Below are 12,762 nucleotides of genomic sequence, written 5' to 3' on the forward strand. Positions count from 1 at the left end.
GCCTTCGGCCTACATAAATAGAACCCTTAAAGGACAGACTCCAAGAGTTGGATGACCTATGGTTTCTCATCCTTCTTGATAAGATAATATTTTTGGAGACAACATAGGAGCCACAAGTCAGTCCACAGTGGATTACATCAGCCTAAGATTCCCTTATAATAAAGGCCATCTGTTTTGAGGATTATAAAGGGTGACTCACTGTTGCACTCAAGAGACATGGACCTCTGGATCCTCATAGTCTTTTTCCCAGGACAAAGAGAATGATTCTCCCATGCTTCTAGTTCCAGGACATAAGTTGAAGTGTGTTCATCTAGCAGGTGAGTACTTGAGAATATAACAGGCAAGTGCCAAGGCTGGTAATAGGAACCTTATACTTAGTAAAGTGCTTACCAGAGATGAAACTAGGTCTTGGGAGAACAGTGACAGGTCCTCTACCATCAACCCGTGTCCCCCATGGGTCTAACTCCTAAATCGTAAATGGAAAGTCAAATCAGATGTTAAGCACTTGATATGCATTTAAACTTTGGACTGATGCCAGAAGCCCATCTAGACTAGAAAGGCCCTTAGGGTCTCTCATCTACCCTAGCTGCAAAGTCCTGCAAGGATTAGGGAGTAGGCTTCTTTGTCCCATGTACAGTTGCGGAGCCTGCACTGAAGAATCAGGGGAACACTCCATATCAACAGGTCAGGTGTAGGTATAACGCTTCAGATGCTCCAACATAAGAGAAATGGAGATAACATACATGACTACACCTTCAGGATGCCACTCATCTCTCTCTCTTCACTGGACAATAATGGGTGAGAGTGCAACTTATCGCTAGCTGAAGGCACCGTGTGACTTATGAAAAGTATGAAACTGTCTAATGGCTAAACATAGCAGGATGAGGAGGAAATACTTACTATCTGAACTTCATCTTCCTTATCTCCTCATGCTGGTGAACTCCGCGATCATGCAAAGGACCCTTATTTTGGTTCTTTTGTAAAGCATTCCCTGATTCTTCTATATAGGAAATTTAGGTAGCATTGAGGTTTACCCTTCTCCTCTAGGTAGCAGACTTGAAACTCTTGCCCTTACAATAATGGTTCATAGTGTACTCACCTTTTGACTTAACAAAAAAAGACGACGTGGGGATCTCATCTCATGATCTGACAACCATAGACGCACCTTGAAGATTTCAGCATTCAGTCAAAAAACAAGGAACATGTTCCACAGAAAACATTAGGTCAGAATCTAAACTGTCCAAGTATTAGAAAATAATCAAATGTGCAAAAATCATGCTCCCAGCCTGATGCATGATGTGAGGAAAATGTTTGTTACGTTTTTTTTAAAAGGAAAATGTATGAGAAATGAACTAGCTATGTTAAAGCTATATCAAATTTTAAAAAGTGCACAAATAACTGCTTAAAAGATAAAAGTAAAAAAAAAACTGCACTGTACTTGCCTTTTCAAGATTTGTAATATGGTATATAACTGTATTTGCTATTGTGAAAATGTATTACAGTTTAAAAGTGAAATAACCTTTAAAGTATGTGTGCATTGTTGAGAAGTCTAATGCTGCTTGGAATGACTAAGTTAGGTCAAAATCTATTTATTTCCGTAAAGACTCTGGCTTGTTGAATTTTACCCTTCCACCTTTGACATTTTTCAAAATTTAAATCAAAACACCAATCCCCAGGAATTTCTGTTTGGTTATTAAGCAGGGGAATGCCAGCTATAGAAAATTCTGCTTGGGTCATATATAAGTAGAAGCAGATTGTTAATTGAAGACTAAATATTAAGGGAGTTACTGCAATATGCCTTCTGGAGAAAACCAGAGGAAGTCCATTTGATTGTAAATATTAAGACAGTAAGTGTGCAGTTCATTTCTTTATATCATGCAGTTAGACACTAGTTATACCAAGCTACAATTCTTACCACACTTTAGTTATACCACGCGACAACTCTTACCACACTTTAGTTATACCACGCTACAATTCTTACCACACTTTTCGGCCACAAAACCAAGACCGAAACACTAAAGGTGGAGGAGTGTCCATATTCACCGAGGATATTCACACCTCCAGGCTAGTTGCCCAACACAATGCATCTGAAATTCTCCAGGTGCAACTAAGACTAGGTAAGACTGCAATCCACATTGTAGCTTCCTACAGATCCCCCACCATGCCCCAAGATTCTCACTACACCTTTCTAAACATACTGGAAAATATTAAGATACAACCAAACACCCTAATACTGGGTGATTTCAACTACCCTGCCATTAACTGGGAAAACTACTCGGGTACCAACTCCTTTTCCCAACAGTTCTTGGAATTCATAAATTCCAACGCCCTGGATCAACTAATCCATTGCCCACCAGGGGGTCCAATATCCTAGACCTGGTCATTACCAACATGGGAGATAGATGCTCTACACCACTGGTCACCCCCTCATTCATCAGGTCTGACCATAAGCAAATTACCCTTGGCATCCACATCCCACCCCAACCCCCCAGTAAGGAAACCTCCTTAAAAAACTTCTCCAAAGCCAACTTCATGATATTGACGTCAGAAGTGAGAAACTTCACGACACCCATGCAGACAGGATCTGGAAGTTCGATTGCAGAATCCTGCACTAAGGCACTGTACGAGCACATCCACTCGTGCATGAATCGTGCCATCCCAAATAGAACCAAGACGCTCCTCTCCAAAAAAAGGAAGCCAATCTGGTGGTCCCCTGCTATAAACAAACTATACAACAGAAGGAAGAAACTGTTGCAGAAAAGAGGAAAATCCCAGGGTGCAAAAAACTCCCTCACCAGCCTCAGTAAGAAGCTGAGATCCCTCATAAAATCCTCAAAAGCTAGTTACGAAAATAAAATTGCAAAAGATTCCAAAGGCAACCACAAGGCATTCTATAGTTATATCAAGAATCTAAATGGCAATGCTCAGATCTGCTCTGAGCTACAACAGAATCCCATTAAATATACTGATCCCAAGGATATTGCCAATATCCTGGCAGATCGATTTAGTGCCAACTTCACCCCCCTCTCACCCCCTAAAGGGCCCATCCCAATACCAAAAGATTGCCAAATTCCGGTAATCACAGCCAAACAGGCAGAAACCACACTCTCCAAAGCTAAGAATACAGCATCCATGGGACCAGATGACATCCCAGGCTGTGTACTACATGAACTACAAAATGAACTGCCACCTCACCTAAGTGTCATGTTTAATCATAGCCTCACCTCAGGCTTCGTGCCCACTGAGTGGAGCACAGCTACAGTCATCCCGCTGCACAAGGGAGGATCCGCCTTGGATCCTGGGAACTACTGTCCCATCAGTCTGACAAGCCTGATCTGCAAGGGCATGGAATGCATTATCATGGAACTTATAAACAAAGACACTGGCAACCTTCAAACACTGGACCCCACCCAGTTTGGGTTTGTGAAGGGCCGATCTTGTCTCCTGAATCTGACTGACTTCTTCGAATCAGTCTCCAGAGCTGTGGACGAGGGTAAGGCAGTCCACACAGCCTATCTGGACCTTGCCAAGGCCATTGACACCATCTCCCCACTATGGAATCATAGATAAACTTACTAAGCTGGGCATAAATCCCTACATCACTCGATGGGTTGCCAACTGGCTTACTGACAGAACCCAGACTGTAAAAGTAGCAGACTCCAAATCCAGCTCCAGACAAGTGACAAGTGGAGTACTTCAGGGTTCAGTCCTGGGACCACTCTTGTTTGTCATCTACTTCTCTGAAGTACAGGCCAACACTAAGGGACACTGGCTAACAAAGTTTGCAGATGACTGCAAACTGGGAGCCATTATTGAATTCCCAAATGATGTGGATAGTCTACAAAATGGCCTTAAAGAAACAGATGCCTGGTGCCAGAGTCATGGGCTCAAGCTTAATGCCAAGAAATGTATAGTTATTCCCTTTAGAAAAAAACATGTACCCATGAATTACCACATAGGTGGCAGGACACTAAACATCGAAAGTGTGATGAGAGACTTAGGGACACAGGTGGACAGTGGTCTCACTTTCGATAACCACATCGCCACAACAGTCAGGAAATCCTTCTATGTGGCACACCTCATCACTAAGGGCTTTTCATCCAGAAAAAAGGAGGTCATTGTCCCACTGTACACATCCCTCATTAGACCCATTATAGAGTATAATGCCCCATTTGGTATGTACCTCACAAGATATCTGCAACAGCTGGAAAGGCCACAGAAATAACTCACTAAAAGAATCACAGGCCTAAAGCAGATGCCATATGCTAACCATCTAAAAAAACTCCAGCTATACTCTGTGGCATATCGTCTACTCAGAGGCAATCTCTGCTTAACATACAAGGCCATGTCAAACCCTGAGCTGTTGGACATGCTCCACTTAAAGAAATCCCAATCCCTCAGAGCCACAGCTCCAGGGATCTAAATCTTGTCATCACAATGGACAAAACATGCTGGAGGGATAGGTTCCTGACCCAGAGACTCCCCATACTCTGGAATAGACTGCCCATACATGTCAAGCAGAGTGCCTCATTGGCCCTCTTCAAAAGGAACATTGATGATTGGATGGGAGGATAGGAAATTTACCCTGGGGATCATGTCAGTCGCCCTGCTAGACAGGGGTCCAGAGAAGTAAATATTGTGGGAAGAAATATCCAGGGAATTGTTATGGCTAGGCTTGCATAGGCCCTAGGGCCGAAAGCCTAGTACCAACCTGTGAACCTAATAGCTAGTGTTTTTCAAATATTATCTGTCTAAATGCTTACGTTTAATTCCTTGCGCAAGTTCTGCACTGTTTGTACATTTATTTGAAAGAAAACATATTAACTTATTTATTTTAAGTAAAGAATTTTCTTATCCAAATTTAAATCCTTAAGGCTAATTGTTTATTAGCTTATGGCTTTTATGCATTTTTATTGATACCTTCAACTGTACAGCATCCACCCAATGAAGGTCAACTGATCAGAGCTAACATTTAAATACATAAAAGTTTGGCTTATTTTTAAAGGTAAACAGTAAAGTGTAGTTATGCTGTATTAGTTTTGACTAAATGGTTGCAGTGATATCATAAAATGGGAAAGTGGGGGTTGTTGGTGTTTACCACTTACCCCCATATGTATGCACATGTGTGGACTCAGGTAAAACAGTTTTGTCCAAATTTCAATTATGTCTGGTAAGGTTACACCAGAAACCGCTCGGCTCAATCTAAGGTGGATGAAATATCGGGAATCGGTGATTATAACTCTGATTTATAGGTATAAAGTATAAATCTCATGTGGGTGTGTCAGGGCTTTGCTGTTACCCAAGGCAGAGTGCACATTTATCACATACTTTTAAAGCTAATAGATACTGGTGGTGGGATTCAACCCCCATACTACTGGTTATGTCACACATAAATACTGATGGCAACATCTATTAGTTAACACTCTGATGAAATATCGGGAATCGGTGATTATAACTCTGATTTATAGGTATAAAGTATAAATCTCATGTGGGTGTGTCAGGGCTTTGCACCACCAGTATCCATTAGCTTTAAAAGTATGTGATAAATGTGCACTCTGCCTTGGGTAACAGCAAAGCCCTGACACACCCACATGAGATTTATACTTTATACCTATAAATCAGAGTTATAATCACCGATTCCTGATATTTCATCCACCTTAGATTGAGCCGAGTGGTTTCTGGTGCATCACTTCTGTGATGGCTTGGAGGATAACTACTGGGACTATGGTATATAGGGTCCTGGGTTTGAGACCTGCATGGCTGTTTATTAAAATACCTCACAAAGAGGATTACCGGCCTCAAACAGATACCCTACGCATACCGTCTCAAAAAACTCCAGCTTTACTCAGTCGATATCGCCTACTTAGAGGTGATCTCTGCCTAACATACAAAGCTAGGTCAAACCCAGAGCTGTTGGACATGCTCCATTTAAAAAAATCCCAATCCCTCTGAGCTACACGCTCTAGGTACCTAAACCTTGTCACCACAATAAACAAAACATGCCGTAGGGATAGATTCCTGTCCCAGAGACTTCCCATACTCTGGAATAAACTACCTATCTATGTCAAACAAAGCTCCTCATTAGCACTCTTCAAGAAAAATCTTGATGATTGGATGGGAAATAGGAAATTCACCCCGGGGATCACCTCTGTGGCTCTGCTCGACAGTGGCACAGGAAAATAATTTTCTTGGGTGGCAAAAGCCAGGGTACCTTTTTGGCTGGGCTTGTATAGGCCCCAGGGCCGATAGGCTAGTACCTACCTATGAACCTTTGTATACTCGGTCTGTCACACATGTCAGCATCTACTGACAGGAGGCACACCTCCAGAATACAAACTCAAAAATGCATTTATGCACATATGGAGGAAGAGGAAACCCCAGCACAAAACCACTGCAGTGGGTTTCCAAAGTTATATAAAACACACTTTGAAACTTGAAGGTCTGTCATCAGAAAATTCTAGGTTTGGCTCCTGGTGGGCTTGTCATCGTAAGAACTGAAAGGATTGTATGACACTGTACAATACTGTAAGCCAGAATGACTCTATCTTTTAACTACCTAAAACTGTGCTGAACAAGGTCATTCTCTCTTTTACGTGCCAAATATTGTACCTTTCAGAATAAACGTCTGCACACAAGATCTGATGAAGGAGGTTTATTATGTAGTAACAGCATACAGTGGAGGTAGTTGTCAACAATAAGCAAATCAAATTTTACATCTCAAATAACAATACTGATAAACTGAACTGGACTGAAACTTCTGTAGACTGCACTGCCATGATTTCTGCGTATCAGTCCAAACTTACTTACTGATAAGTTCTACATGCCTCTAACGTTGGTTCCCGAGCCTTGTACCAGCTAAACAAGATCTGTTTGTACTTGATGTACTGCACATTTAATCTTTATCAGTATTGACTGAAGGTTATTTCTCTGAGCTCGTTTGTATCCTTCACTGAAACACTCCTTTCTATTGAAACTGCATTTACGGACACTGCATGTAAAATGTAAAATATAAAATAAAGATATAGGCCTGGTTTAATGTAGATGCATTTATACACCTCTGCAAAGAAAATACTGCATTTATATCTAACAAACTACATTCAGCTGAAACCTGATCTTAAATTTTTTTTAACTAGAACTGACTGAACAGAGCTACAAAAAGGAACCGAAAGGGCTGAAATTTAATTTTGAATGTTAAGATTCTCTGAAAACACATGTTGCTATGGGAGATGGCTCAAGCCAGGTAAAATAGTCTGATTGCTTTTGCTTCTACATGGTGTGGAAAGGGACAATGTACGCGATCTCCAAGTGTTATGAACATGACATCCAAGAAGCAGGCATCCATCATAATAAGCATCCAGTATAACATGCATTAATTTCGGCATTTGCCCGTGGAAATCCATTGTAGGAGAAATAGTTATTACTCCTCATCCAAAGGGAATCCTTAAAAGCAGAGTATCCATGGCATGCTCAGTAGGCATAATATGCAGGATAAGCTAACTCCCCTGGTCAGACAATCCTAACACAGTGGCCTAAGCAGAAAAACCTATTGAAAAAGACTGGTGTGGAATTGATTTCCTTGGAACAGCACCTACAGAATACTCTAAGCATGCATTGACAGATAATATATACGATGCTGACAGAACTTCAGCTGAATGAGGAAAAAAATCAGAATGCTTATTACTTTTATTTCATTATGTTACAGGGTAATCATTTTACGCTCCTTCATTTCTTAATTTAAGTATATTTTGTAGTCTTACCTGTATCCAAAGAGCCTGAAGGTTTAGCGCTCTTCATAAAGCTTTCAGTTCTCACCTCACTGCACAGACAGCTGAAGTATTTCTTAAGACTGTAAAATGTTACATTCTCTAAAACTCTCTCTTTGCAGGTCTAAATGGCCTGCAAACCTTTCAAGTAGCAGTCTCTTGTTGTGAACCACAGCACTGTGAACAGTTGCCCTTTGCACATTTAAAAATAAAACAGCTACTTTGCATGTCTCAACCAGCAACTGCTACAGTTTGGGAGGTCTTTTTAATCCATAAATAAGGGACAACAAAATGGAAATAACCAAAAAAGTTTTCGGATTTGAAATTCAAACATTGACCCAGCTGAACAGCAGTAACAAGTGAAGAAAAATAACTGCCCCAGCATTTTCTGCACATCAAATTCTACTAAAATCACTTTGTCAGATCAAGGAGGCAGTCCAAGTCGAAACAGCACTCAGAAATGCTGAGGGTGCGGTGCAGGGCATAAGCCACTGCTTATATAGCTACATTACTGCAAGTGCTCTCAAAGTAAAAATCAGCAAAACCTCATGGACAAAGTAATGAATGGCAGGTGAGCAACGCGTTGTCATATCTATCAATGTTTATGAGGATGTTGCGAAAATCAGTCTGCAGATCTGAACAATCCATTGAAGCATTCTGTGCAATCCTGGGTAACCACGAAAACGGGTATTTCACATCTTACAAAACTTCACTATAACTGTCCAATATAAAGAAAATACTGAAAAGGGCAACTTTATATACTGACAAAAAAGTATAAACTGAATTACTCACCCAAAATATTCACAAAAAGTTCATATAGTCTGAAAGTCAGAAGTGGTTCCTTCATGCTTTTAAAGTAATCTGCTATAGTTCGAAAGACATCTCGCTCAAATCCAGTATACACTGACTGCTTTACTTCTGTACCATTCGGCCCTAAACAAGATTTAAAAAAAATGTATGAGATGCAACTTTTTAAGTCACAGTTTAAACCATACTCCAGCAATTAATAAGGAAGTCACACAAAAAGTTAGCAAAACAGAGGCTCTTCAAGGAGTGTTCTATGACCAGGTTCCTTACAGCATTATCTTTACTACAAAGTGGCAGCAGGTCCCTCACAGTAATTGAAGGGGCCGCCTCTGATTTACTTCCCTTTGTTAGCTATTATCTTTCCTCCTCAGAAATATTTTTACTGTATTTCACAAAATAAAAGAACAGTAAGAAATCATACAAATGAATGCAACACAATTAACAGAGAGTGAAAGTCAACAATACAGCAATGCAAACGTACATACATTTGTGTTAGAAACTTATTTGCATTCCTGATTTGTGGGATTCCTGCTTGTAAGTAGTCCAACTGGTCAGCCCAGTTTCCAGAGTTCTATCTTCCTGCTGGACCACAGCCAACACCCTCCCACTACTACCCAAAAACATCTGTGGAATAAAAGAATCACTGGCTGATGCCATCTTCAGACATTTCTTGCCCTGGCTAAAGCTAGATTAGTAGACCTGGGCACCAAAGCCCCAGTGGACAGATGGTAACTGTCCGCTGTGCCCCATTTCTATTCCAGTGGTCCATATTCTCAATGTCCAAGCAGTAGTGTCAGATAAAAATGGGAGGGGGCTGGTAGGGGAAATAAGAAGACTAGGGAGTCACCCTAATCCAGGATGCAAATGGTGAGCAAGAACCAGAAGAAAAGCGGAACCGGAGGGACGGTACCCGAACTGAAACACTCAGTGTACTCGAACGTCTACATTTAGGGTAAGTTCCTAACATAACTGTACTATGCTTGTCAAACCATTCACTGTTGGAGTCCTGACTCTTGGAAAGATTCCCAAAGCATAAATGTATAGTGTGACTGGTTGGAAACAGGTAACTAAACGGGAAGACCCTGCAGAGCAGCAGAACCAAGTGTTGATTTGGCCCTAGATGCTACCACTAAATCATAATGCCTAGAGAAAGTGTGAACATAGATAAAAGTCGCGACTTCCAGAATACCTTGCTTGCTGGCCCTTATAAGGGGGGTTATAGTGATTGCAGTGGCTTGAGTGGAGTGGGCCCTAACATGCCCTGGATCATATTTGCCATTAGCTGTATTTAACAGTAAGAAATGCAATGAGCAAGGCATTTGGACAGAATCTGCTGACTGGCTTCCATTCTTTTCCTTTGTCAAGGAAATAATCAGCCGGTAACTTTTTTTTTTTTTTTTTTTTTTTTTTTAATTCTTTAGTTCTGTCCAACAATGCCATCCATCACTTACTATAAATGGAATGAAGGGGGTTTCTCTCTCTTGTTTTGTGGCTTAAGGAAGAAAGCTAGTTAAGTGAATGACTTGGCTAAGAGCAAATCAGAGACTGCATTTAGCAAAATGAAGGGTTTGGCATTGAAGAACACCACACCCTGATGAAAGGCTAAGAAAGGTTCTCTAACATTAAAGCTTGATGTTCTGAGATTTTTATAGCAGAAGTAATGGCCACAAAATCAGCATCTTTCAGACAAAAAAATTGGAGGGGAGTAGAAGCAGTTAGTTCAAAAGGTGCAAGGGTCAATTTCTCTAAAACATAGAGTTCCATGGTAGAGTAATATATTTTCTTGGTGGTATAAAGTACAGGATCCCCACATAAACTACTTAATTGGAGGCTTGGACTACAAAGGTGGGTTTAAGAATACGGCAGGGTAAAACAATATAAGCATGCACTTTAACAGGTGAATAAGAAAGGACAGATTTGTGAAGGTGCATCAGGTAGTCCAGGACCACTACCACTTTAACCTTAAGTCTTGGTACCTGGTTAGGTACCAAAGTGAGATTTCTTTACATTTAACTAAATATGACTTCCTTGTTTTTGGTTTCTTACCCACCCTCATAATCTTTAGCATGCCCTCTGAATACAAATATATGTACTTACCGAAGCTTAATGTAAAATTATCCTAGAGGTCAGCCTTGTAGTGCCTATGTTCAGGTGCAGAACAAGATCCTTTGTTTTGCGTTTGAAGGTCCAAACACTGAGGCAATACTCTCCACTCTTCCCTTACCAACTTAAACTTGAAAAAGAACCAGTGCTGCCACAGCCAAATGAGAGCTTCTAAAATAACTTTTGGCACTTGCCCCTTCTGTCTGCAAACTACAGGAGAAACCGACTTCCATTACAGATTGAACACATAGCAGAGAAACAAGCATATGAACAACAGTCCACACTATGCTTTGAGCAAAGGTAAAATAAAGAATGAAAATTCTTGTGGGGAATTTGCTTCCCTGAAGTGATGCAATTATTTAATAATTGTTAGGTCTGTACAGTGGTTAACCTTTTATGTATAGAAAGATATTGAATTTTGGTTTTATTTGAAACATAGTTTAGATTTGTGCAGCATGTATTGTCATTATGTCTTACGGGTTTACATGTTTTTATTAAAAATACGTATGACTGATGCGTTTACCGACAGTGTTGTTGAACAATAGAGTAGGATATATTTTGTACTTTAAGGTTATTTAATTCAACACAAAGTTTCCCTGACATAATGTGTGTTTTAATTTTTAATTTTTGTTATAAGTTATTTACTGTTCATGCTTTTTATAGTTTGGTTTTAGTACTGAAACTAGAAATAATTAATGAAATGTCTTAATTATTGGTTAGATGATGAATTTTTGGGATAAGGTTTACAGTATTTGATATATGGGTTTTGTATACATACATATATATACACATAATTTAGTTGTTTATTTATTTATTTACTTATATAGGTAAATACTAGATTATACACCCATAAATTCTTTTTAATTGGATAAGTTTTTATATAATTGAATGTAATTAATCTATTAACTGTTTAGTATTTAAACTAAGGTGGTTGGCTTGTAAAGGTTGTCTGATGAAGGTGGGACATTGAGCTCACCGAAAGCTTGGTTCTGTACTACGCTTACGCTACTGTTGATGAATAAATCGTCCTTGGGAGAGTTCAGCTGCTTTGTTTTTGTTCACTTCTCTAGTTGATGCAATTATTTACTTTAACAAATAGTTTGGATTCAGTAGCAATCAGACACCAGCTAAAATCTTCTTCTTCTTCCGGATGATCCCATTAGGGGTCGCCACAGCAGATCAACTATTTCCATTTCTTCCTGTCCTCTGCATCTTGCTCTGTCTCACCAACCACCTGCATGTCCTCTCTCACCACATCCATAAACCTTATCTTAGGCCTTCCTCTTTTCCTGTTACATGGTAGCTTCATCCTTAGCATCTTTTTCCCAATCTACTCAGCATCCCTCCTCAGCACATGTCCAAACCAACGTAATCGTGCCTCTCTGGCTTTGTCTCCAAACCTTCCAACCTGGGCTGACCCTCTAATATACTTATTCCTAATCCTGCCCATCCTCGTCACACCCAGTGCAAATCTTAACATCTTCAACTCTGCCATGTCAAGCTCTGACTCCTGCCTTTTTGTCAATGCCACTGTCTCCAACCCACATAACATAGCTGGTATCACTACCCTCTTGTAGACGTTCCCTTTCACTCTTACAGGTACTCGTCTGTCACAAATCACTCCTGACACTCTACACTAGACACTTTTAGACACTAGCTAAAATAAAGATTAAATAAAAAAAATAAGTAAATCACCTATGGGGAAGTTATCTGGCTTCTGGAAGCAGGCTGAAAGACAGATTGACAATGCGGCTAAGCATGCAAGATTCACAATATTGCATTGTAAGAAAGATTCAAAGATGGTACCAGCTGAGGTACCTCTTACATCATGTATATCCTTGCACAGTGGCAGAAGGGTATCAGCCAAAGCCATGGGGAGAGGTGGAACTTGAAGTAAGACTGATCAGTCAGTGTACCTGCAAGTAGGAATCCAAAAAATGTCAAATAGTCAGAACTGCAAAAATGAACAGTATAATGAATATCATACTAATCTGTTTTCTTAACCATGACATCAACTGTACATTTCAGCAGGACAAGAATAGTGCTCTGCCAATGAATGAGATGAAAATTAATGGCTACAAAATCCTAA

At 40.1% G+C, this 12,762-nt stretch overlaps 1 protein-coding gene across 1 annotated transcript in view; it reads right to left on the reverse strand.

The window, feature by feature from the left end:
• DEPDC1B (DEP domain containing 1B) overlaps window positions 1–12,762 on the reverse strand; it is a 676,814-nt gene that overhangs the window by 297,002 nt on the left and 367,050 nt on the right. The window contains exon 7 of the mRNA XM_044063811.1: window positions 8,556–8,696. Within this exon, the coding sequence (XP_043919746.1) occupies window positions 8,556–8,696 (141 nt within the window). The remainder of the gene's footprint in view (window positions 1–8,555; window positions 8,697–12,762) is intronic.

Source organism: Protopterus annectens, chromosome 2.part2 (genome assembly GCF_019279795.1).
Source record: "Protopterus annectens isolate FY-2018-M chromosome 2.part2, PAN1.0, whole genome shotgun sequence".
Classification (NCBI taxonomy): domain Eukaryota; kingdom Metazoa; phylum Chordata; order Ceratodontiformes; family Protopteridae; genus Protopterus; species Protopterus annectens.